General features: G+C 39.7%; 1 protein-coding gene across 1 annotated transcript in view; it reads right to left on the reverse strand.

The window, feature by feature from the left end:
• Positions 1 to 19,776: 19,776 nt before the first annotated feature.
• LOC139145413 (xanthine dehydrogenase/oxidase-like) overlaps positions 19,777 to 27,938 on the reverse strand; it is a 43,107-nt gene continuing 34,945 nt past the window's right edge. The window contains exons 23-27 of the mRNA XM_070716575.1: positions 22,710 to 22,784; positions 22,426 to 22,478; positions 21,675 to 21,855; positions 20,657 to 20,845; positions 19,777 to 20,013 (exon numbers count right to left, since the gene is read on the reverse strand). Coding sequence (XP_070572676.1) covers positions 19,837 to 20,013; positions 20,657 to 20,845; positions 21,675 to 21,855; positions 22,426 to 22,478; positions 22,710 to 22,784 — 675 coding nt within the window. The 3' untranslated portion in view covers positions 19,777 to 19,836. The remainder of the gene's footprint in view (positions 20,014 to 20,656; positions 20,846 to 21,674; positions 21,856 to 22,425; positions 22,479 to 22,709; positions 22,785 to 27,938) is intronic.

A 27,938-nucleotide genomic window follows, 5' to 3' on the forward strand; every position in this document is an offset into this window, starting at 1 on the left:
ATAATACTCGGCCCGTTCTTTCATATCCTTTAGAAATTCTGTAACACAGGAGAGACCTGTGAATGTTCTTTTACCATAAACGGTGGGCCGCCGTTCCGAAGGGGCCCACCCCCGTTCCACCATAACATACGAAAGACAAATTGGAATATGTCGACCGGTTCCCTTCTCAATAATTGCCTCAGTATCTGCATAGACGACGTAGGGAGAAGGAACCTTCTTCCGATGTCCTTCGAATTGACATACTTCCTTAGGAAAAACTGGCTGGGCGGCGTCTGTTCCACAGTATACCTGATGTTTTTCTAATTCTTCTGTTGACTTAAAACCTCTTTTACAAACCGGGCAAATACACTTCCTTCTGTGCTTATTCTTACGATTAGTATGAGAATTAAGAAGACGATTTAACGAAGTAATTGGCACGAAGTGACCCCCGCCCTCCCCACCAACTATCAGTAATATATTTGCTACCCGATCCGCTCCGCCGGGTCCCTCGGCTCCGCTATATAACACAGTTATGTCGGACGGGTCGGGATCAGACTTGTGGATCTGAAACACTTGAAGTTGGACTCCCGGATTTTGCTGCTCGAAGCGCCTGAACACAGTCAGATCGGCGGGCGTAGGAAAGGAATACCTTCCCAACAGTAGTCAGCCATAAATGGGGCGTACGTCTTCCAGTTTCTCCTTACCTGACCACCCCTCTTTTCACGAAACTCGGGATCGCTCAACTTTATACTTGCTACGACGGCATACTGAAACAATTCTCGGCCCCCACCGGTAGAATAAGTTCGCTCACACAATGCTTATTTTTTAACCATCCGGGAAGTTGGACTGCGCCAGCCCCGGCACCGAGTAAAACTTCTACTAGAATTACTTCAAAATTAAGTATCTCCTCGAGAACGAGACCAGAACCCTCAACAGCTTCAATTGTATCAAGCATACGATCGTAGCGATCTATTAATTGTTGTTTCACATCCACCCCTCTTACATCTTTTGTGTATGTATCTTTTAATTTAACAGGCAATGTACGATTTTGTGTATTACCAGTTTTCGGATCCGATAATTTGACTTCCATTTCGGTATAAACAGAGTACATCTTTCTTTCTTTGACCATACCTTCAATATCCACCAGCTCCCCGATATCCTTGACTCGCTTGACTTCAGGAAATTCTTTTCGTAAAACTGCTCCCTTGAATGCTGTATGTAATCGACGGGCCATAATAATCTTTATGATATATACTATCCTAAAAATTTTTAAAATGAAAAAATAATTATTCTATGATAGGTCATCAAAATCCACTATAATATTTTTGTCAGCATTTATTTGTTTATATATCTCACCTAATCTTTCTAAGTCGACTAGTTCTTCCGCATCTTGAATTTCTGGTTTATTAGGCGCAGCACAAAATAACCTCTCAACAGTGAAAGAAAGGCCACGCTTACTTAATCGCGGTTTAAATGCTAAGAATTCTATCTTACTACCTTTCCTGATATTACGAGGTACAATAGCAGGATTTTCTCGGACTGGCAATGGGCTCACTGTTTTAAAAGCACAGTCAATTTCTTGAACCATATCAATACATGTAGCGAAATCGTCCCCTCTTTTAAACCGAAATTTAAAATACGCCACTGGCTGTGCCTCGCTCCCTCGCTTCTGATACACTTTAGATGGATTGTAAAATCCAGTAGTATTCTTGGAGTGAGCGGCCAGGCTTGCAGCATAACTTTTAGCAGTGCTTGCATCGAAACTTTCACCTAGGGTACGGAATATTATTAAATCAGTAAACTTTTGAAGACTCGGTTGCCAACGGACACACATTTCATCGCATGTAGCAGGATCTTTAGAACCGTACTTAGGTCCGATGGGGAAAACCACTTCTAGCTCACTGTCTACGTATATGAAAGGATCTACCAAATATTCTTCAAATATGAGTTTGCCGTCACTGATTCGAATATTCTCTTCTCCGGTTTCAAGTATTTTTATTGCAGTTGAAATAGAAAGGATTGTCATTGTCTTATCGTATATATCTTAATAAAAATAATTTAAAAAAAATTTTTTTCTATGATATAGTATCCCAAAATGTCATACATATTCATAAATGGACCAATTGGAAGTGGTAAGAGTTACGATGCAGTAAATTTGAAAGAAGAGGGAGTTGCTACGGTGACTCACGTACCAGAATTTGACACTAGTTTTTCCAGCAACATTGCCGACTTTTATAATGGGCGCCACGTTTCGATTGCCGATTTTCAGAACCAGTTTATAGAACATACGCTTAGTTTACAATGTCAGGCTTGGGAGGGGGGTACCCCTTCGGAACGCTACATTATTTGTGACTCTTCCATAATTCAACATCTAACTTTTTCTCGAATCCGAGGCGTGGCAGCGGAAGAAAAAAGATGTTTATAGAGCATTTGACCATTTAGACAGTTTCATTATCATATTCAAAGATATGCCTTGGTATTATTGCAGGCGGAATGTGTTGACTCGAGCCAGGTCGTACGAAATAACCGCCTTAGAAGAACTAGAAGAGATTCACAACAAGTTCAAACAGACTTTCTTAGAAATTTGCCACGACTACAGACTTCCATGTTTGGTAATTCGGAACGCTCTTACGCATGAAGTTCTCAAGAATATACTTAATCCAACAATTGATACCGAGACAGTCGGGCCAGTAGAATATCCACGAGCTTTTGACTTTGGAATTGCATGGAGCGGCGGCAGCCAAGGATTTTTAATAGACGGTTTCAGCAAGGAGGAACTTGAAAAAGCTTATTATCCACCTGGTCAAGAACAACTAGAACAACCTCGAGTCTCACTCAAGAACCTACACAAACTTCTTAATGCTTGTGAATCTGTGCACGCTTATAATGCTCCGTTTGACTTACAGGCACTTGATATGATGCCGAAGGAACACTACGATTACGAGCAAGACTTTGAAGTTACTTGTCTATGGCTCATGTCAGTTGTGTACATTATACTTCAACCGGAACTTATCAAGAAAGCTGAACAAGGGGGACTCGAAAGAACGGACTATGGCAACATGAGAAGTCGCTTTGAAGATCTTGCAAACTTAATATGTCCCCCTTCGGAACTCTACAGATCCTTCCCTGTACCACCTCATCCACATACGGCCAGACGAGATGCAGTAAGTGAACATTACTTACGACAGTACATGATAAATACTTGGCCAGGTGGTTGGAAGAATAACGGTAAACTGACACTTTCGGCTTTCAAGAAATTAAGACTTCGTCCATGGTACTTACTGAATAACTTTCGTAAATACTTACGTTAGTACTTACGTAGTACTTACGTAAGTACTTGACAAGTACCAGCACAGGAGCTTACGAAGTACTTACGTAGTACTAATAACATTTTCCTCCGGCTCCCAACTATTGAAACTTTCTGGATAGCCGCGCCATTTTATCAGATAATATTTCTTTCCTCTAATTTTTTTCGTCTTCAAAATTCGTTCTACTCTGTACAGCTCGTCGGCTCCCCGTTCCGAAAGGGCGCTCTGAAGTTCATCAGAGTAGAAAGTGCCGAGTATTTCCTCTCCATTCAGATCTTTTATTTTGTAAACTGGTGGTGTTCCCAAGTCAGCTGCGTACACCACTTTTGAAACTACGAAAATCTCCTCTGTCCAATTTGGTAAATATCCTTTCTTGAAAGTGGTCTTGTATTTTGTAATTCGAACCCGTTCTCCCGGCTTGAATTCAGGGTTAACTCCCCCGGCTGCCAACTCAGGACCGAATAGTGTATAAAATGCCTGCCAATCGTTCTCCTCTGTTACGTCGACGGGTTTCATTTTGATACTTCCGTGTACGGTGTTATTGTAATTCTCAAGAAGTTCTGGTAGAATGGGGAGCCAGGAACGTGTCTGTCTGTATGTAAAGTATTTCCACATCATCGTCTTAAGAGTCCGATTAAAACGTTCAACGACGCTAGCTTTTTTGTCACTGTAGGTGTGAAACCAGTGAATTCCCACCTCCTGGAGCCACCCCTGCATTTTTCGGTTAGTAAATTCCCGCCCCTCATCTGTCTGAAGTTTGTCGGGCCTTCTCCCGGATTTCTTAATCACATCTTGTAGCGCCTGTAACGTATCATCAGCCGTTTTTGACTGTATTGGCCTGGCCCATGCGTATTTACTGAGTACATCGATTACTGTTAGCATGTATCGAATGTTACGATTCTCTTTTGCGAATGGTGAAGGGAATTCCACGAGATCCGCTTGCCATTGAGAGTCTATCGATGTTACAAAAACGCGCCGGCCGCCCGAACCACCACCACGAGTACGAGGTACCGGTTTATGTAGATTATAAGTTAGCTGAGTTTTTAACCACTCCTGCACCTCTTTCTTAGTAACGTGGAGTCCGCTGGCCCATGCTGCGTCATATAATTTTTGTACACCTCCAAAACCAGTTTTCGGGTTGTAATATAATTCTCTAAGAGTTCCTTCGGGATTGCCTTCAGCTTCCATGATTAGCTATATTAAGCGAAAAATTGTATGTCGTACGGATGCTGTAAATGAAATACTAGTTTACTGAATGGTGTATTTTTTAATTGTCTGATTAGGGAACCCACCTCCCGTTCTGACACCTCCATTCCATATTCTTTAATAATAGTTTTGTTGTCTGTCTTGCTCGGTGTGTAAAAAAGTACTAACATCTGTATGTTTTCCCTGAATGGTTTACTAATACTAGTATATTGTTGAGTTAGAACCCAGACAGATAATCCGTCGTGCCTTGCGCTGAAACCAAGTTTGACTAAAACATCACTGCGCTTCTTCATATCTTTGGACGAGGCGCAGTCGTCGAGGATTATTAAAGTGTTCGTGCCGGCCCATTCTTTATGCACGTAGGCTAGTGTATCATTCACAGCATCGAGTCCGACCGGAAACACAAATACATTGTCATCTGTGAAAATGAATCTTCTATTATACGTTTTATTGTTCATGAATGTCGGACAAATGAAAACTATATATTCGAATTTCCTTAAGTACGAACCGGTGAGGAGATCCATTACATATTCAGTTTTGCCAGAATTTGTCGGTCCAGTTACAATCATGTTGAATGGTGGGGTTGCGAACATTGCCATCGGATCGGATCTATATACTGTACATTAATGAATCTCTTCTAGTTCTTTTAAGTTACTGGCTCGAGTTAGAGTATTCCAGTACCTACAATAGTAATGAATATTGCTAAAGATAACAAACCAATTTTGCCGTATTCGTGAATAGGGTCTGCGCCGAGTGTCGTAGATGCTGCCCGTTCCGGGGAGGGGAGGGGAGGGGAGGGGGATCCCCCGACTCGCATCATTGTTAGTCGCTCCTCCAGGCTCGTCCTGCCACTTCACGGGATCCTCTTCCCCTTCCATCTCATGTATAGCACTTTCTCGAACTTCCGTGTTTATATCACCATTCACCCCGAAGGCCATAGATTCAGTTGCGTATTGCAATTCATTATTATAACCTGCGATTGCCGGGCCCGAAAGAATAACCATTTTAGATGGCAAGAGAAGTAAATTGGGTGAAACTGCCATATCAAGTTTGACACCAGTATTCATTATTGTGTCTTGATATCGCCTATAACTGATTACTTTGTCGGTATTACGAATTTCATCTTCGAGGAGAACGCCGAATTCTTTTCGGACTTGCTCTGCACTGCCAGTATCACCTACTATGGTACTGCGAATATTCGCTTGTGCACCGAGTATGCAATATACGTAGGCTTCAAGACTTTCGTTTAGGCGGGCTAGGCCAGCCTTTGTCAATCCAGAGTCTCCCTTCAGAGGAATGAAACTATTATATTGTCCCTCCGATCCATCATTTCGGAAGAAATAGTAGTGCGGTCGTTCTTTGTCGGACAGTACATGTTTTTTCTTTCCAAAAATTGTATGTGTATAGAAAACACCTCCGTCGGAGGAGAGGAAAAAGTCGTGTCCATTGTATACAGCAGCAGGCTGTCTAACGGGCCCACGATTAGTGTAATATTCATAACCATAACCAAGACCCTTATTTTGGCCTTTTCGATATCGAAAGTCGGACTTCGTTGGACTTATATTTCCAAATTCTGTACATAGAAGTTCATATTGGACGAGATTGTACGGATTGTCGCCCGCTTTGAAGGTGGGGGTATCGTCTGGAAGTGCAACGCCCATTTCATGAAGAATACGACGTATTGTAAAGTATACATGGAAACGGCAGAATGATCGTATTTGCGGAGGAAATTTCTTATCAAAGAGATGGGCGAATGATATACCGCAACCAGTAGTGCTACACCATACAGCGAAATTCAGTTGCTGGTCCCAATATTTCATATGCGGGCTGCCCAGCCAGACATTACTTTCTTTCGCTGATCGATGAGTGATTACGTTATCTTTAAATATATCCCGTGGATGAAAAGTAAATTTATCTGTCGGCGTTACATATATTTCTAAGTCCATGAGAATAGGTTTTACTCCCCCGTTCGGTTTGGAAGGAATATCAGCATGCTGTACTGTCGGTACGCTCGTCTTATTCAATTGAAAAGCAACAGGGAATAGGTCTGTACTCATTATTCGTGTTTCTATATACAGATAGATTTAAATGGAGGAGAATTTTCCCGGAATCCCTGTCGGAATCGTACTAACATTCCAGACTATGTTAATACTTTATTTCGGATTCAGGTTTAAACGAATTTTTTATTTTTTACTAAGAATAGATAACATACTGCAAACAATGGAGAATTTAATAAAGTCATCGGCAGCGGCAAATATGGCAGCGCATTCCGAAGGGCCAACCGCAGCGTCGGACGCTCGATCCATAATAGAGACTAAACGTGAAAAAATACTCTGTGTCATCGCAAGTGGTCAAAGTAAGTTATTTTTTGGCAAGGAGATTTCAGTTGCTGACATAGAAAAATGGAAAGATGAAACGGTGGATAAAGCCTTCAAAATGTACGAAGCGAAATACAGTTCTCTTATAAGTGATACCATCACTCAAAGTTTCATAGATCTAGGAGCCCGCGCAATAAGTCAGGTAGTTCCAATCGATGATCGAGATAACTATGCCACTGATCTTAAAAAGGATTTTATTCTAAACAGTGAAATAAAACGATTATCAGGACGGATAGCCTACACGTGGGGGCCCGTGATTGCTCTAATTTCCACCGGTTTAATTACGGGTAAACATTTAAATTTTAAAAAAATCGGGTTTAATATAGTACCTGAAATAAATGGATTCAACTTCGCAAACGATTCCGACTCAGCAAACGGAAACGACGACGGGGCCCACACCGCAAACGGAAACGACTCCGGCTACGCCACAGCGCAACATAGAGAAAGTGACGTTACCGCCGAAGCATCCAGGGAGAGTTGCTGCGGGCAAGCGAGTAGCAGAATGGAACAGGCAAAACAGGGAGAAGAAACGCCAAGTAATGAAGGGGATGATGCGGTAGCGAGTCCCTCTCAGAACGGTTCCGACAGGGGTTCGATAGAGTACCACAACAGTGTGATAGCTCACGCGATAATAAATGGTATAATAAATGTTATCTTGTTTTAGGAATTGTGGGAGTTTCATTGACTGCATTAGGGCTATATTGGGGGCGTGCTCGACATAATTGTCCCCTCCGGAAAGATCCTCCCCAGAAAGCGAAAAAAACAGAGCCCGTAGCAGCTCCCTCCAGAACAGTTCCGACAGGGGTTCCGAGGGGAGGGGAGGGAGGACCCAGCTCCTCTACATTGTATGAGATGGATTAACTCCGTAATTATTTTATTTTTTTATTTTATATACTAGTCAGCAATCATGGATACTAAAACAGTTGTAAACACAATGTACGATGGTATTGTAATCGCAGGACTTGCGATGGGATATCTAATGATCTCCAGCAAATTTCTGAAAATGGATATGGGCGATCCAAGTCGACCAAATTTAATTCGATTGGCAAAATTAGGCGGTGCGACTGCTGCCGCGGTTGCGACCAAAGATCTCCTTGAACAGAAAAATATTATTCCTGCAGAACCTTATACTTTGTAATAATATACAGTTAGCTATGGCTTCAGCTATAGGAATGACAGTTCTCGGTGCTGTATTAAATGCAACGGCATTCACAGGAGGAAATATTATCGGACAAAAGCTTTCTGGGAATGGTGAGGCTCTTATTGAAGAGAAATTAGACATGATAAAGCATTAGAAAAATTTGAACATGATCGCAACGTCTGGTCAGAAAAAAGATTACTCCAGGCTGACTGGGAAAGAGAAAATCAAGCAAAGGATGCACATGCTGCGGCAGAATTAAGAGATACAGATGCAGAAATCCTAGAAGAAGCAGAAGCGGTGCAAAGCAAAGCAGTTCAATTCTCAGATTATTATCAGCCAAGTCAAGAGCAAAAAAAATATGAGATGATCTATATTGCTGGAGGATTGGTCGTGGGATGGTTTATCTTCCGATAGGGTTACACCGGTAGGCGGAACGACTACAATAATTCAATACAAAAGCTAGTTGGCCAGTTATTGAAATTGATCATGTTTCCATCCTGATCTGTTATCCAGATACGCATTGAACTCATATGGTCTGAACCTTTTCTCAATGGCATGGAAATTGAGCCGTCTTTAAAATTATAGGTGACCTTTTCACCTATTTCTTTTGTATCCTGAATGGGAAGTGTTTGTAAAGAGTCTGATACTACTCCCTGTATGTATTCGTCAGAGCCCAAGCCAACATAACTTCCAGTAAAATCAACAACATCTGAATGAACTATATATTCAGTGACTGTTAAGAAATCTGCTCGACCTGGACTCATAGTACTTTTTGTCACGGGGTTGTTCTCAGGTTTATCTGAAAAGCCGACGACGTTGGCGAAGCTACCTGTGGCATTGAAATAGACTTTAATATCTTTCGCCAAAGTTAGAAGAACGTGGCCTGTCGGCATATATTTTTCAAAATTAATTTTTTGCTTCAACCCGATTGCTTTGTTTAACGTATCGATATTGTAGTTACCCGGTCGTATTGATTTAGTCTTCTTCGGTTGGTCGCCTTCTTGGTATTTTAATACATTATTCGTCGATGTTATGTTATGCCATGAATTGTACAGTCCACACTCTAGCAGCCTTATCTTCGTAAACTGTGATATGTCAATGCAAGGGTTAAAATACATAGTAACCGGTTTGCCTGTTTTGCTTACAATCTTAATGATCATCGTTGTATGTTGTATATTATTACAAGGTATTATTTTAATTTTCACTGTATATAGGTTAATCATGTCTGGTCCAAGTAACTCCGGTCTAGGTGCAATTCGTGTACAAAATCTTGAGCTTGAAGATTTAAGTGATGTTAAAGTGAACAATAATACTAAGATAGCAGGTAATCATAATAAGGATTACGTTCTTCGTTATAAGGACCGCGAGAAACTTTTTGTCTTAGCCTCTGCCGCGGTGCAAACCCACGAGCATGCTGTAGAATTTTCTGAACTGAAAGACATTGATGAGTCCATAATAGACGCCACAAAGGCTTCGAATGATCCTACTCCTTTTGCTCTGACGTGGGATGGAGATAGTCAGAAATTCATGCCTTATAACGTACCGCGTAACATCTTAGATATATTGGATAGTGAAATTAGTGGTGGAGTTGCTGAACTGCCAGGAACTCCAAATGTTATTTATTTCGATAGCAATGTTAACAAGTACAAGTTGCTAGATTTTCGTAGTTGGCTTACTCCTACGAATCCATACATTGCACTTCTTGGTATACCGATTCACCTTAAATTAGTCCTCTTAATACAATAATGAAGGCAGATAATACACTAAGAAGGTGGATAAACGAGGGGGAGAATTATTGCTCGTATACAGCTAGCGGAGTTCCAGTTAGATTATTTTGGGACACAACTTTAAAGAAACTGGGTCTTAAAAGTGTCGGTGATGAGGCAGCTGTTCTCACTTTACAGACTGTAAATCAACAGATGACTGATAATATGAAAATACTTCAACATGGTACAGTTCTCATTAGATGTGTAAAGTTAGCTACGGGAGACGAGTTTGACGATTTGGTTGGATATTATGCTATGAAAACAGATAACAGAACAACTTGTGATATTATTATAAGTATCGATAAAGATCGTAATGAAATGAGTATTGAATGTTTTGTTGGAGGGAATAGAGTAGAGAATGACTTAGGAACTACATTTGTACGTAGAGATAAAAGAGTGAACACTTTAGATATCAGTGTTATTCATCTGAAACGTCTCATTTTGTTTGAAGTAATGGTCTTCCGACATATTTTAAGTTCAGAGGAAATTACTAAAATTTTATCTATCGGGTGAACAAGTTAACTAGAGTCGTTCAGAAAAAATTCTGTAGAAAATGTTTCTGAAAACTGTAGACTTTCAGACCTCTGAAACCACGTGACAAGTTGCTAAGCAACTGGAAGGGTATTGCGAAAGCAGTATTGCGAAAGTCCCTACTGGAAAAGGTATTGCGCAACAGTGTTCAAGATCGGAACGGTTACTGTATGGGAGGGACTAAAATCTCGCTCCGATAGGCGTAGGAAAAACATAGTAAATTCACACAACCAGAAAACGAGTATATACTTACATCCACCTCCAGAATGGGCACTGGAACGGTGCAGAGCTGCAGCACAGTCAGAATCTATCTAACAAATGATCCGACAGATGTACTGATAGTGGATTACCTAGTGAGTCATAGCACATTGCGCAAGTCCAGGACCTGACTCAGCGGGAAATTTCCCACTAAGTTCAGGACAATGCACTGCTGCGCCAAAATTGTTGCGCGTGAGTTCATATATAGGTCAGGGTCATACTTTAGTTACATGGATGGTTAATTTTTCCTTCACTTCCTTTAGATAAATGAATAAAATGGGTGTAAAAAATTCTTATTTGTCACGGAAGGGAACAAATACTTACTACTTACGCTGTACAGCTTCCAGTTTGTCTGAGTACACTTTGTCAATACTATTCCAAACAACTGATGCATACTCGAGTTTAGTTCTAATGAATGTTTTGTAAACCACGAGCAATGCATCCACTGACAACCGTTTGCCAAACCTTTTTAGCATGCCAAGTAGTCTTCGAGCATCAGTGACAATTGAAACAACGTGAGTTGAAAAAGTTAACTTTGTGTCTAGTGTCACGCCTAGGTCACTGTAACTATAAACAGTCTTCAAGTTGTGAGCATCAATATTATAATCCTCTCAATTGGCAATCTTTTCAATGAAAGACGAAGTACTACACATTTGGCATAATTAAGGTGCATTTTCCATTTCTCAGACCATGTGGACAAGTAATTGATATCTTCTTGTAACATTGAACAGTCATTCACACTACGTATTATCTTAAACAACTTCAGATCGTCTGCAAAGCCTAAGGAGCCACATTTAAAATTACCAAATATATCATTTAAATAAAGAATGAAACACAGTGGTCCCAGTTGTGACCCTTGCGGAACCCCGGACTTAAAGGGAAACCTAAGTCCAGCGACATTGACCGTTTATCCCTTCCAAAATCACCCTTGAATAAAATGCAGCTCAAATTTGCAACATAATTGCACGCGCCGACGACTACGGAGGCGACGAAAAGAGACATTGAAGTAGACGACATTTATGGAAATGAGCTCGGAATTCCATGGGCGCGAAAGGGCTCATGGAGGAGCGTGCGTGACGTCATCGGCGATACAGACGATTGTAGCTTGCAGCTGAAGGAGTTCTGTAAACAGTTCAGCGCGTTTGTAAGACGACTATGGAGAGTTCGGACAGCGATATTTCTGACATCGAGTATTAATTTTCCCCGACTGAAATCAAACCATACTAATTTGAACCAAGATATCATGAAAGCATCTCCACACATCGTTCATATTTGGTTGTTTGCGTTTTGTGTATGATTCCACGAAGGGAGTCACTGTGCTTGTACAGACCCCGAACTGAATTGGAGACACTGAGTGACCCTGCGATCCTTCAACGCTACGTTTCTAAAACATAGTTTTTCTTTACCAGTCGCTTAAAATTAATTTTTGGTTCGTGAATGATACGGAAGGATTGACTGATTGTATGTGTTACCATAGACCCTCGAGGGTCTATGGTGTTACCATGTAAGTCGAGCTTGGCCAGATCTTTAAGGTTGCGAAATCTCCGATATGTATCGGAAAATATTTATTCGCGATTCGACAAATCTATAGTGTCGTCTATTTTTCGAAGTTCGTTTCGAACTTAGGAAGTCGGGCTTACTCAGATCTACAAAGTGATGAAATCTCCGATATAGTGGATATTTGCCCGCTATTTAAAAAGACAGTATCGTCTATTGTTGTAAAGAATGTATTTCATACAAGACCAGTCAAAACTCCCGATGATGTCCGATATGTCCTCTGTTCAAGTCCCGATCGATCGCCAAGTAAAAATGTATTACCTGTACAGAATGTAATTCGTGCAAGGCCCTCCCAAACTCACGGTGATATCCGATCGGCCCTCTCGACGAAGTCCCGATAGTAGTGTATGAAAGTTCGTGTGGACATTTAATGAACAAATGCTTTGCATGTAAAACATGTATTTCGTGCATGAATAAATCTAATAATGTAAAACATACAGTATTCTTGACTACCGGCCATGGATGCTATTTTTGAACTTAGAGTCGGACAGAGGTAGTCGGATCTGTTAGGTGGTGAAATCTCCGATATACATCGGACATTTACCCTCAATTTGACAATGTATCGTCTAGTATCAGAGTTAAAGTCCTAAGTCGCCGATATTTATCGGATAAATATCTTATTTCGCAGACCCGGCGTGCCGACACCACACAGTGCAAGTAAATCTAGTGACAGTTTTTCGGACAGGGTAGTGAATTTCGCTCAAAGCCGTTTCATAAATGACGAGCACTGCGAAATCTTATTACCATATCCTTCGAAACTTTATTGCGCTTATCCTCAAACTGTTAACAGGACGGAAGTGTTATTTAGGGGGTCAAAGTTGCCAAATTGTTGACCCCATGTTGAGTATCTCTTATAATTTTAAAGACGGCTCATTTCCATGCCATTGAGAAAAGGCTCAGACCATATGATTCAATGCGTATCTGGATAACAGATCAGGATGGAAACATGATCAATTTCAATAACTGGCCAACTAGCTTTTGTATTGAATTATTGTAGTCGTTCCGCCTACCGGTGTAACCCTATCGGAAGATAAACCATCCCACGACCAATCCTCCAGCAATATAGATCATCTCATATTTTTTTTGCTCTTGACTTGGCTGATAATAATCTGAGAATTGAACTGCTTTGCTTTGCACCGCTTCTGCTTCTTCTAGGATTTCTGCATCTGTATCTCTTAATTCTGCCGCAGCATGTGCATCCTTTGCTTGATTTTCTCTTTCCCAGTCAGCCTGGAGTAATCTTTTTTCTGACCAGACGTTGCGATCATGTTCAAATTTTTCTAATGCTTTATCATGTCTAATTTTCTCTTCAATAAGAGCCTCACCATTCCCAGAAAGCTTTTGTCCTCAAACTGTAACAGGACGGAAGTGTTATTTAGGGGGTCAAAGTTGCCAAATTGTTGACCCATGTTGAGTGCGTAGTAATTGGACTGCTATCGCAGTAATCGGACATCGTATTTCGAATGTGATTATAGGGGCTAAATATTGATATTTTGAAACTTCAAACCCCGATTTTCAATTTCGATGTGTTTAGAAAACTGTTTGTAAAAATATGTGATAAATTAGTTACGTCTAATCCATGGACGACGCAACTATAAGCTTATTTCGACGTGTATGGCGCTTAAATATCGGACATGGGCTGTCTCCGTGTGTTGCGTTTGACACCTTGTATCGAACGGTGTGGCTAAGTTTGTAGCCCGAAATAGCTTCCGAAGCGGGACAACAGCGTCACTTGACTTAATATCTGTCACATGACTTGTAAAACACTATCAATACAGAGCGAAGTGAGTACAACGAACAGCATGTCATTAAATGTCCGAAAACCGAGGTCGTCCGAAAACAGCCACACTGAATCGTCTGCATTAGCCTAGGAGTCCCGGCGCAATTGATATTTATCGGGTAAATATAATATCGGCGATTTGTCAGACCCGCCGTGCCGAGACACAATAGGCGAGAAGTCATTCCAGTATATCTTGTTATATCAATATTACCAGATATAGTCCCGAAATTGCCTATATTTATTGGGTATATATCGGCGATTTCGCAGACCCGGGCTGTCGAGATAAGAGACGCTTTGTGTAGTTTCCGTCTTCGGATTTTAGAGTCCCGAAATCGCCAATATTAATATTTATCTGGTTAAAACCGGCGATAGTAGGCTGACTCAGCATGTCAAGATACGAACCGCATTGTGTAGTATAGTCTTGTATCGGTATCAGAATCCCGAAATCCCTTATAAAACAATCATCATGAAAGAAGTAGAACATAACTTTTTATCTTTTAAAGATTTTAAAACTCGCCCGACTTTCTTTTAGCCACTGTCTTCGAAAAAGCTGTTCTGTGGGACGACGATAAAAGCTGACTCAGTTTGTTCTTCCTTGAGTGATTTTTGCACTCAAGTGAACAACAGTTAATCATTTTTTATGCTACTGAGCATAAGTCGTAACGTGCAGAACTGCACTGCTGCAGTCATAGACTCCAATGCTTTGGTAAGCTGTTACACACGTTCGTGTATCGCCGATGACGTCACGCACGCTCCTCCCATGAGCCCTTTCGCGCCCATGGAATTCCGAGCTCATTTCCATAAATGTCGTCTACTTCAATGTCCCTTTTCGTCGCTCCGTAGTCGTCGGCGCGTGCAATTATGTTGCAAATTTGAGCTGCATTTTATTCAAGGGTGACTTTGGAAGGGATAAACGGTCAATGTCGCTGGACTTAGGTTTCCCTTTAACTAAGACAGGGTCTGATCTACACCCTTTAACATTAACTACCCGGGATCTATTAGTTAGGTAGCTACTAAACCAGTCAAGGAGGGCGTTTTGTATTCCATACTTACTAAGTTTGTAAACTAAATATTTATGATTTACTTTGTCGAAAGCTTTGGAAAAATCTGTATATATAACATCCAACTGTCTTGCTCATTAACAGCAATACGAGCTTCATTAAGCAAGACAGATAGATTAGATTCACATGATCGCCCAGGCAAAAGACCATGCTGTTGTTCAGACAAACACACTTTACATGGTTATATACATGCCTTGAAATCATTTTCTCATACATTTTCGAAACAATTGACAAAAGGGACACTGGGCGATAATTTCTAACGTTAGTTTTTATACCCTTCTTGTGTATAGGTACAACCAAAGCTTTCTTCCACTTTGTCGGGAAAACTCCCTCATGGATAGACCGATTATATATGAAAGTTAGTGGAATGGAAAGTGCATCAGCACATTTTTTTAAAACTATCGCTGGCAAATTATCATCACCCATTGCCTTATATTCATTCAGGGCTAAAAGTTCTAACTTCACCTCTGACACAGATATAGCAAACTTACGCAAAGGATCATGTAATTGAGTGTCTAATTCAGGAATGGTATTGATGTCATCATTTGTAAAAACAGATTCAAAGAAGGTATTGAAAATATCGGCCTGAGCTTGCTCATTACAAGCTTCATACCCAACCAGCTCTATAGTGCCAGGAATACGCGATTTTGTCCCTTTCATACAAGCTGAAGTAAAGGAGAAAAATCGCTTGGGGTTGCACTTGACATCTGCTGAAACAGATGCAACATAATCATTGTATTTCAATTTCGCCAGTTTCTGGAATGAGGTACGAGCCTGCTTGAAAAGTTCTATATTCTCAGGCACAGGTATACGTCTTTTGGCACGATGTCTAAGTTCTTTCAATTTTAAAGCTTCGATAAGCTCTGCATCATACCAGGGAGGGACGCGGCGACGAAGTTTGATTTGCGGCACGTGGTCTTTAATAGCTGGCATAATTAAATCATAAAAAGTCTCCACACAGTCATCAACGGTACCAGCTGTCAGTAAATCGATCCAAGGAATAGCATAAATTTGTGTAAACATAAGTCTTCTCAACTTCCATCGGAGTAAGAAGGGAGCGGTCCCTCAATTTGTTAACGCCTTTGTAATACTCAAGATTATGCAACAGTAAATATTAAGATCGGAAACGAGCATCAGTGGTGTATTTCTATTTAAAAAGTCCTGTAAGGCTACGATCGTTGAGACAATACACTCGGCACATTATATCGCTGAGTTTACTCCACGCAGCTACGTTGTACAAATGCTATGTACAGTACAGCTTATTGTATAGGCCTGTAGGCATATTTAGCCCAGCAACAAGCAGAATGCCTCACACAAAATTACACACCATAATCGGCAAGCAAGGGCAGGACACGGCAGATGCTGTTGCATCGATAAGGGAGAACGGTCACCAATATATTGCGTGTAATCATCGATTTTCAAACTATTGCCGCGTGGGCAACTTAAGTTTTACTTTGATTTAAGGCGATACCGAAGGATTCAAAGCGCGTGTTGGTTGCTATCGCTGGCAACGTTCGGAACGCGCACTTTTGCACGTGCAAAATCTTACCGTTCCGTTGTTTTCTATGGATTTTCGACTCCTGTCACTTGAAAGTGCTCAAAATCTTTCAACTCTGTCAATTGTAAACCAATTAAGCTGACTTTTGATAGGACTATTGAAGTCATATATGAGAATATAGATAAGAATGCGTTTCTACAAAAATTCCATACTGTTTATGAGATATCGCCGTTAAACCCTTTAAAATTTCATAAAATGACACAGTAGATATTTTCCTGTTCAAAAATCGTTTATACTCAAATAGATAACCTAATCAATGCTAGGGGCTCTAAACAGGTATCTCATGTGTTACATTCTGAAATTTTGGATAATTTTGTGCAAATTTGTAGAAGCTGAAACGTTTTAAAGTAGACCTGTGAAACTTTGTATATGTGTGATGTCACTGACCAATCGCGCGGCAAACCTGCGTCTCATGGAATCGTATGGTAAATCTTTATTTTGCAAAGAAAACCATGAAAACTTTGCATTTGATGGATTTTGGAAACCCTTAGCAACCGTTAATTTTGTAAAACCCCAATAAAAGCACGATAACTATTGCGATAAGTATGTTTAAAGTCATAATCATCTAGGAGATGTTTTTGAAGTGCCGCATATTAGTATTGAATGTATACAAATTTTCAAGATCACTACATTGATGACATATAGACTGTTTTGTCCACAGCTGCTTCAGGTCTATTCTTGGCACAAAGTGCAATGTGTTGCGTATGGGCGAATGTAGAGTCGACATGGGTCATCAGTCAGACAAGTTAAATTGATTTGCACATGCCAGTATCTCTTGGCCGTTGCAGGACAGTGTAATTAAAATAATCGCAATTATACCAATCCATAATCCAATGACAGTAGGGTCGGAATTCGCAAGACAATAGTGTAAACATAGACACAAAACAGCACAGAACAGACAGTAAATAGACGGTACACAAACAAAGTCATATTCATGAAAGAAAGATATATGGACCTCTGGCCAGAAGACCAAGAAGTGATGTCAGGTGTCTCGAAAATAGTAAGCGCATCCTGCCCCACATGTGGCACCCGCCATATATCAATCTATAAGTCAGATAGGTAGTGGTCACTAACTAAGGCCAAATGTCACCGATGCCATCAGTGATCATTTGTCGAAGAGAGATATATGAAGTCAACCTGTAGATGGTAATTTAAACACCTTTTGAATGCCAAGACAGTATCTGCAGCTGGAGAGGAAGGGTTCCCGAGACCAAAGCGCTCAACCCACCGCCGCCCGTCCCAATGCGGGGCAGCTGCAGTAGACTGAGAAGAGCTGATAACAGGATGTAGTGAAGCCTGGCTTGATAACTGGAAGAACATCACCCACACTGTACACGTCATAATAAAACGTTGATGTAGATCAAGCCAGGCAACGGCCACCATCCGGCCATGGTTTCAATCTTGTATTTATCTACCAGCTTGCGATACCTGCCAAAAAAGCGTTTGAACCTTTTCCGAGCTGAGCGGATGTCACCGAAGAGCGAGTTGCTATTTTTGGTAATATTCGAACATTTACAAAATATATCTTTGCAAATCTTGTATAAAATTTCCAAATTATCAATTTTTTTATGAAATTATCAATTGTATGTTTACATTTTATGAATAAAAATAGGTTTTCTAAATGCAATGGAGGATAGAGTTCGGCTTAAATTAAAAAAACGGTATACGAGTGTCCAGAATCTCTAAAGTTTAACAACATGGTAGAATTCAAGAAACCGGATGCGTAAAATAATGCAAGAACTTAAATCTTGAAGTCAGATTTAACCAAGACCCCGCGGACAGAATAAAATGGCATATCTTCCGATATGTCTCAAGTCGGGCTCCAAAAACATCCCGACTGTAGCAGCGATCATTTGTGTCATCGTCGACGCTTTATCACGTTGTTGGAGGACATCGCCAGGGGCTCTTTTAATGATCAGGTATACAATACAAAGAGTTTAACGTTGACACTCACAGAGAGAGAGAGAGAGAGAGAGAGAGAGAGAGAGAGAGAGAGAGAGAGAGAGAGAGAGAGAGAGAGAGATTACTTGTCTACTTGTTAAAATGATAATTTAAAGAAGATGTTTGAGCCCGTCTATATGACTTGAATAAAACATTCCGCTATATAAACGAATGCACATATTGTCACAATGCACTGATACGCCGTTAATCGATCAACTGGTCACTTGAATTGAGTTTTCAATATTTGCAACTTTATTTAGAAGAACAGGAAAATTAACAGTTTAAAGTGAAATCCTTGCAATAGTTTTGAATCTTTCACTTTATGATCAAGGCATGAATCGGAATATGAAACCTTGCAGTTGTCCAGTATTGAAGATGGAAATAGGGAACGGACATACAACATTACCGAACTATGTCAATATTGTTAGAAATCAACGTAATGTGTTGAAATTATGTTTTGACAATATTTGTAATATCAAATAATCCACAACCGGAGAAAAAGCATATAAAGTATCTCAGAAATATCGAGAACCCAAAGTTGACCATTCAATAAAAACGAAACGATAAATTGTTAAATTCATAGTACTACTGTACGGTACCTGGACAAATATTTTGACTTTTTCATAGATTAAATAAAAACTGCCAGCTATCCTAACATTACACCATCGTTCTTGCACTACACTGAATTATAACAGTGGAAAAAACGATTGTAAATCCCTCTTTTAAGTTATAATGCGCCTCTGGGATAGATATTCGGACAATCAAACTTTCTTCAGTTCTTTTCTGATCTACCATTTGTGGAGGTTCATTTTTAAGCTCTTTGAAAAAACTTCACTGTCTTACTTTTTTTTGAAAATCTAAACTTTTATTTTTCCCCATGGAGTTAACACAGGGATGGCGGCCATTATGAATTTCAAATATCGATATATCTTTAGTAGTTTGATTCTCTAGTACCAAAGTTTTTACCCCGGATTTTTATTCTTGATTTTGAAAAAGGATAGATGCAGGATTCTTTGCGGAAAGTTTGAAGGAAAGTTTAAGGATTTCCTTGTCGATGCGCATACTAACTTAATACTGCACCCAATGAAAACATAGTGGAAGAAAACGATTGTAAACCCCTCTCCTAATATCTGATATTAATTTCAAGGATTAGCATGACACCAGGAATGTGTAATTGTTTGTTTACTCCAAATTGTTAACGCATTTTACTTTTATCTTCATTGATGCCATCCATTCAATTCCCAAGAGCACCACATCGTCAACAGACAAACTGTTCTATCCCTATCGGTTCAAAATTTCTAAGCATTGCTAATGTTTTGTGATGAGAAATTGGGGATAAATTGGGTTGATGCGGGTTCAGCAGTTCATGTCATCAGTCGGTCAAGTTAAACTGATTTCCACAAGCCATTCTGATTCTCTTGGCTGTTGCAGGACAGTCCAACTGAAAATCATCCTCTGCAAGTCCGGAGTCTTTTCGAGCTGAACGGATGGCTTCCTTCGTGGCAAAGTACACCGATGAAGCTAGGAAGAGTGGTGGCTCCCCGATGCCCTGTGGAAAGACATTGTCCTGATTTATTTGTTCGTAATATTTGAATTAATCAACGCAAACATAAGAATTCTTCAACGGTAAGTTTTATAGAGTTTAAGAATACAGAAACCATGGATTTACATTCAAAGGAAAAATTGATTTATCGCTTTCGAAGAAAAGTTTTTTTTGTGCTATTGTCTCATGCATTTCTTCCATTTAGTTACTGTGGAAAATATTGTGTAATTGTATCAGATTTATATTTAAAAATTTGTACATGTTTCCTGCACGTATTCTGATATGTTTATACTGACTGGTCAGTCAGCTGTATGTCGTATCATGTCGTATGCATGGATCATAACCTGCAGATTATTTCATCAGTTCCGATCAGAGTGATTTCCTGCGAGGTTCTACTCCAGAAAAGAAAAAAACGCACTTTGTTGTATAGACCCAGTAGCCCAAGATGGCGGTACAAACAAACTCACATGTACAAAAGGGTAATGAAATACACGTACTTCTATTCTCGTTTGCTCACGTATACATGGTTTTGTTTGTACCGTAATCTATCCAAATTCCGGATTTGACCCATTTAGAACTTTAGCTGTTGTGAATCTCCTTCAATGACTTCATTGAACGGACAAAGAGAGACTCCACAAGTAAGAATTACCTTGGAGGAGAACACCGCTGTTGGATTCTCGGAATTTTCCAAGAGATGAATGTTGAACTCTCTTGGAATGTGTTGTACGCGCGGTATGTCGTACATGCCAGGACCACAGGTCAGCAACTCGCCTTTGTCAGACCAAAGGAGTTCTTCTCTCATGAACAGACCATAGCCTTGCATGAAAGCTCCATGAATCTAGAGACGATGTCAAGAGAGAAATCTCATTAAACTGAGAATGAAACCTTTACGGTATCAGATTGTATTTGAACTGCAATATCCATATGCAGACCCTTAAAACTCGTGCAAAAAGAAATCGTAGGTGCCAGAAGATGCGATGTTGTGTATTAACATTTATAAATTAAAGGAAGAAAGCTTTGTGTTTCCCTTGATAATAATCTGCGAGTTGTAAAAGCTCGATAGTTTTTGACGGCACATTCCCTGTACATTTTAAGAAATCGATAACGTTAACCGATGTCATGTGACAGAAGAAAGAGTAGTAAGACCATTATTGTTTTACATTTGAATTTTACATTTGAATTTGAATTTAAGCCAGCAATATCTTTTTAATCGTTGGTGAGGTTGTGTACCATGTAGTAATTTGCATATTTTCCACACAGGTACGTCCTGAAATGATATAAAATATTGTTCGACATTGCTATGGTATGTAACATTCATGTAATCGTGATGACCGTTTTCTTCCTTCGTAAGCTGTATATTTTCGCTTATTTATGGGTTTATAATCAGGGAGTTCGCGATCCCGGCAACCAAGCAGTTCTTGCAATTACATGAGAACATGTTAAGTCATCATGAGCGTCAATAATATCTATTGAAGCTAAAGGTGACTCAAAATGTGCATCTGATGTACCTTTGCATTAAACCACTCTTGATATGATTTCTGAATTCCCGCCTCCAAACTGAATGTGTTAACTGCTGGCTCTGACAAATATTGACACTCAAGGAATTATGTAATATTATTTACATAAAACGGTTAATTGGAAAACAAAGTACTGGTACTGTCGTTTACCTGTCCAGTGTCAATAGCTGGGTTGATAGACCGCCCTACATCCATGACAATGTCTGTTCGTATCACCTGGTGTTCTCCGGTTAAGCAATCAACTTCGACCTCAGAGCAGGCGACGCCATATGTGAAGTATTTGTATGGCTCATCCCTTTTGGTCACGTGATCAGGATGCAACTCGTTGTCACTAACAAAGAGTATAACATTCTGATACATTTAATACTGTCTCTGAAATTACTATGTCGAGACTTAAAAAGATTAACATGATGAATTCGCCAGAGATGAAGCTGACCTTTCGGTCAGGGGTAGGGATGCACTGGTGAGGCTGGGGTGGTGCACTTATCTCCGACATGGATACCATACAGGTCTTTATAAAATTGCGTCCGTGAGATTACATATTTAAAGCACAGTGAAAATTGAAACATGGGCAACAAGTGGGTTATTTAGCAAGATTAAGGTGACATATCTTGCGAAACAGAAAGTTACAAACTTTTGTCAAAGCTTTCTTTTAGAAACTGAAGTAAAGCTTAACCTTTCAGCATTCTCTTACACGATCAAGATTTAAATAGCGGGGGGGGGGGGTCACCTGGCAAAGTTGGGGATAAAACAAACAAATTCTCTAAAACTGCCAATATTTTAAATTCAAAGGTGCTGGTAAAATGTGAGTTAACGTATTGATAAAATTAAATTTTCTGAAATTTACGGAAACCGTAACGGTAAACCTAGTATTGCACGAATGTATGTAGAAACATCTTACCCATAATATCCAACAGCTGACAGGCCCACGAAATTTGCATATGCTGTATTGACCTGAATTGAGAGAGATTTTATTATCAAAGATACTCACACTTCCGTTCTGGTATGCATGTAACGCAAAATGTACCTATCAATCATATAGAAAAATCAAGGTTGTTGAAGTGCTTCCGTTGTCGTTAGGTATTTATTGTCCCTCATGTATAAATACGGTGTGTAATTTACAGTTCTGCCTATCCAATAGGTATCCAATAACTGCAAAAACAAACAAACATAAAACCAACTTACCCATTCTTCCCATGTACCACTGGGGTTCTTTTCCTTGTATGGTTGCAGCCGTCTATTGATTTTCTCACAAGCAATCTAAAGCATTGAAAACACACCATAGCGATATTTAACTACTTTGGAAGTAAAACAGTTGAACGAAACAAATGTTTTTAAACCATTCCGATGTTTGCTTTTGGAAGTGTAGCGAAAACATTAACAAAATGTAGATTTAAGTATTCCCACACTGCAAATATTTGACATGTTTTCACGAAGTGTCAATTCTGTCTCATTTAGTAGTCCTTAAGTCGAATTCTCAAACGGAGTTTATGGATGTAACGTACTTCATCATCAATCTAGTCTTGCCTGATAACATTATTTTTGTGCTGCTACACAAGGAGATGGTATCGCAAGGATTAAAAGCTCAAGAAAGGTACAAAAGGAAGATCATTGCGCCAGTATTCTTTTTACAACTGCAGCTTACAGGGCTCATCTCATTCACGAAGCTGGTGAGAAACTTCAATATTCCTGTGTTACTGTGAACATCAGTTACTAGGGTTTGGCATATCTAAGCATGAATATCTCTCGACTTATTGCAAACTATTTTTTTTGGAAATAGCTGAATATAATACAAGTCTTAACCCAAAGATTTTCGTACTATACAGTCTAAGATTATTCAAAATGGTGCCATAGTCCTGCTACGCTAACACAGCTACGCAAGGATTGTACTTGTATTTCTTTTACTAGTGTTGGGTACTATAGGGATGAGGTATGTTATTGGGGTATTGGGCTTGGCCGATTCTTTCGATTGCGATTTCTTGTTTTTTAACCAAGTAGTTTTGTAGCACTATACATACAGGTAATGAAACAGAATGGGTGAAGCAGCTTTACTTGTTTTTTTCAGAGTTAGCGCCAATTACAATTTAATGCAATATGTTAAAGGGACAAAGTCGCCCATTTTTCGTGAACCCCGCGAGACACTATCCACACTGTCCGACGTGCCAAAAGACACCGAATGAATGGGTGACCACGCACACACACGACCCCCGGCTTTGAACAAAGAAAAGAAAGAGATTCTATGGAAATTCAACATGTAACAGCCAATGCAAAGTATATATTTTCGAAACTTACACGCACAACACTTCGGAGTCCTGCAAAACATGAACTACCCTTTATGTTTCAGTCTAATAATCTTTTACCGGACAACATCATGTGCATAACACGTGCATTATGTAAACAAGTATACACGTGCCATTTATGCACAGATATCTGGCTGTTGAGTGTTCAAGCAAAAGCAATATTAGTGAACATGTCACGCACACATGCCTTAAAGTGTTCCTAAGCGGTCTTTCCATGATGAGATGGTTCTTAACGACATTTATATGTGCAGCACTCCAGAGCTGACTGTGTACCGCCTGCAGAGTTAAGGGGCATTAAATTAAATCAACACAATTTTTTTCAAAATCAATATTTCTTATCATACACTACATGAAAATCCCCTATACTATATATTTTCAAAAAGTAGAATATCTAAAGTTTAGTAAGCTGGCAATAGTTTACTTGAAGGATGAACGTAACACATATTTTGAGTAGAAAACCTCAATGTTGGCGTTTATGACAACAATCAAATTAAGTCAAAAATCTTTTGCTAATTCACGCAATTTAATATCTCATGTAAAGATACAATATATGTTGTTACGTGCAGAGAAAAAGAGCAAGAGGGTGAACTCAGCAGTTAACGTCAAACAAAATTTATTACGAAAATAAAACTAATTGTTAAGTCAGGGATAGAGTACAAGCTTTAAAAGTGTACAGACTACTTATCTCAGCTGGGACGGCAAAGCTCCAGTCTCAGAGTTGTAACAGTCAGTTGGATGAATGAACAGTCCTTGCAGGCTTGAAGCTGCACAAAGTCCACAGTATAAATCCAGCGTTGCAGTGAAGGTCTTGAAAAGTCTTGAGAATGACTACTGCTGGAGTTTAGTAACACACAAGAGACACGATCCCAAAAGTCTGACTGCAAGCCTGCTGTCCCAGTATTTATACTCATGTGTTTACATAAGCATATAAGAACAATCTAGAACTTTTATTGACATGCTAATTACTGTTCTAAAATTATCTCTCTTACACAACTAATCAACTTTCCAGAACATTCCAAACATGACTAATTGAATTCAAGGTTGTGAGGTCATTAAGGGCAGTGACCTTGAGAATGTTCTAGACTAATTGAACTCAGGTCATGATGAGTGTGGGGGGAAATGACCTACATAACACACCCCCTCTTCAAAAAAAAGAAAATTTTTCAAAGAAAAATCTTTCTTTTGCAAATGTAATCTTGAAAAAGATTTAAGTACTCAATTTTTTTTTTTATTTTTACTCTAAAGTAAAACTTCTTGAAAGTGAACAACAATAAACTCTAAATACTAGAGAGACAGTCTGCAATAAATTGTCTCTGCCTTTGATATGTCTAATATCAAGATTAAACTCCTGTAACATTAAACTCCATCTTAGCAATCTCTGATTTTTGCCTTTAAATTTCTGCAGAAAAACAAGAGGGTTGTGATCAATATAAACCACTATTGGCTGATTTGAAGAAGTAACATAAACTTCAAAATGCTGTAAAGCTAATATCAAAGATAAACACTCTTTTTCAATTGTAGAGTAGTTCCTCTGGGATTTGTAAATTTGCGTGAAAAATAGCAAACAGGATGATCTACACCATGACTATCCTCTTGCAATAAAACAGCACCACAGCCGTATCACTAGCATCCACAGCTAATTTGAATGGCAAAGTGAAATCTGGTGCAGACAACACTGGAGCACTTTGCAGTATGGCTTTAAGTGTATCAAATGCCTGTTGGCATTGCTCTGACCAAACAAACTTTACTTTCTTTTTAAGTAAGTTAGTCAAAGGCTCAGTAATTGTGGAGAAATTTGGACAGAATTTCTGTAGTAACCAGCCATACCGAGAAAGCGCATCAGTTGTCGTTTGCAGTTTGGTATGGGAAAACTTGAAATGGCACTGATTTTGGCATCAACAGGTTTTACCTCACCCTGTCCTACAGTATGTCCGAGGTAAGTTACCCTCGCCCAACCAAACTCAGATTTGGCAAGGTTGACAGTCAACATTGCTTTACTCAGTCTCTCAAAGAACTTCCGCATGAGCTTGATGTGTTCCTCCCAGGTGTCACTATACAGGACGACGTCGTCAACGTAAGCTGCACATCCGTCTAGCCCGGATATGATGTCGTTGATCATCCGTTGGAACGTTGCCGGAGAGTTCTTCATTCCGAATGGCATCACCTTGTACTGGAACAATCCGTCTGGTGTAACAAAGGCGGATATTTCACGAGCACGATCCGTCAGAGGGACTTGCCAAAATCCCTTCAGTAGGTCAAATTTCGTCACATACTTGGCTTTTCCCACTCGGTCGATGCAGTCATCAATCCTCGGGATTGGGAAAGTGTCTGTCTTTGTTAAAGTGTTGACCTTCCTAAAGTCCGTGCACATACGATAACTGTGATCTGATTTAAGAACAAGTATTACTGTCCCCAACATCAACGTTGTGATAGATGTCGTTCGTCCTCGTTGGAACATCTCTAAACAGGTGTTTATATTACTGGAGCAGTTCTTTCACCTGTTGTTGTTGTTCTGGCTGGAGGTGTGCCAACTTTGTAGACTCCAGCTTCTCCAGGATTTCTGAGTTCTGAAGCTTGACCGAGCCCAGCTTTGAGTTTAGAGTATTTTCACTCAAGTCAGTTTCAGTATCACTATCTTCATAATGGTTTGAACTGACTGCACTGACAGGCTGAGTTATAGTAGGATTATCCCTATCCAAATATGGCTTAAGCATATTTATGTGACATAGCTGTTTTAGTTTTCGCCTGTCAGGTGTTATTATGATGTAATTTAAATCACTCAATTTCTTATTAATTAGGTATGGCCCACAGTAACTAGCATGGAGTGGTTTGCCAGGAATTGGAAGTAGAACAAGAACTTTTTGACCTGGTTCAAACTTCCGTTTTGAGGTGCTTTTATCATATTTGGTTTTCATTGACTGCTGAGATGACTCAAGATTTTCTCTGGCTAATTCACATGCTTTAGAGAGTTTCGTACGAAAATCTGACACATATTGCAAAATATTCAGACAATCATCATCGTCTGATAGGAATTTCTCTTTAACGAGCTTAAGTGGGCCACGGACTGTATGTCCAAATACAAGCTCAAATGGGCTAAAACCAAGAGACTCCTGAATTGACTCTCTAACAGCAAAGAGCAAAAAATGAATTCCTTCATCCCACTGCTTCTCTGTGTCAAAACAGTAGGTCCTAATCATGTTTTTCAAAGTTTGATGAAATCGCTCAAGAGCACCCTGACTTTCTGGATGATAGGCGGATGACCTATACTGTTTAATGCCTAGCTGATCCATTACTTGTTGAAAAATTCCAGACATAAAGTTGGAGCCTTGATCGGACTGGACACATTTAGGGAGGCCAAATAAAGTGAAAAATTTGACTAAAGCTTTCACTATAGTCTTTGTCTTTATATTTCTCAGTGGTATGGCTTCTGGGAACCGAGTTGATGTACACATTATTGTCAGCATGTACTCATTTCCTGATCTTGTTTTTGGTAGGGGCCCAACACAGTCTATTAGTATCCTACTAAATGGTTCTTGAAATGCAGGAATTGGCTGTAAAGGGGCCTTTGGAATGGTCTGATTTGGCTTTCCTACCATTTGACATGTGTGACAAGTTTTACAGAAATGTGCTACATCCTGCCTGAGATTAGGCCAATAAAAGTGACTGAGAATTTTATGATAAGTTTTCCTGACTCCTAAGTGACCAGCCCAGGGCGTTTCATGGGCCAGGCGCAATATTTCAGCACGGTAGGGCTTTGGAACCACAATTTGATGTTTTATAGCCCAATCGTCATCAACCAAAACGTCTGGAGGTCTCCATTTACGCATGAGAATACCAGATTTTGTATAATAGGAAACAGAGCTATCTGAAGTTTTACCTTCATCATCTACCCTGTCAAACAAAGACAAAATATCTGGGTCTTTGTGTTGTTCTGCAATGAGATTTGATCTAGAAAATGTCTGACTTTGGTCAGCAGAAGTTTTACTGGAAGTTTCAAATCCACGAGGGATAACGGAATGATCCGTGTCAAACACCTGACTGAGAAAGGTGTCATTTAAGTCAACATCTGTGACATTATTTTTGAGAGTATTTTGATTCTCAGAAGTTTTCTTTG

Source organism: Ptychodera flava, chromosome 1, assembly GCF_041260155.1.
Source record: "Ptychodera flava strain L36383 chromosome 1, AS_Pfla_20210202, whole genome shotgun sequence".
Taxonomy (NCBI): Eukaryota; Metazoa; Hemichordata; class Enteropneusta; family Ptychoderidae; genus Ptychodera; species Ptychodera flava.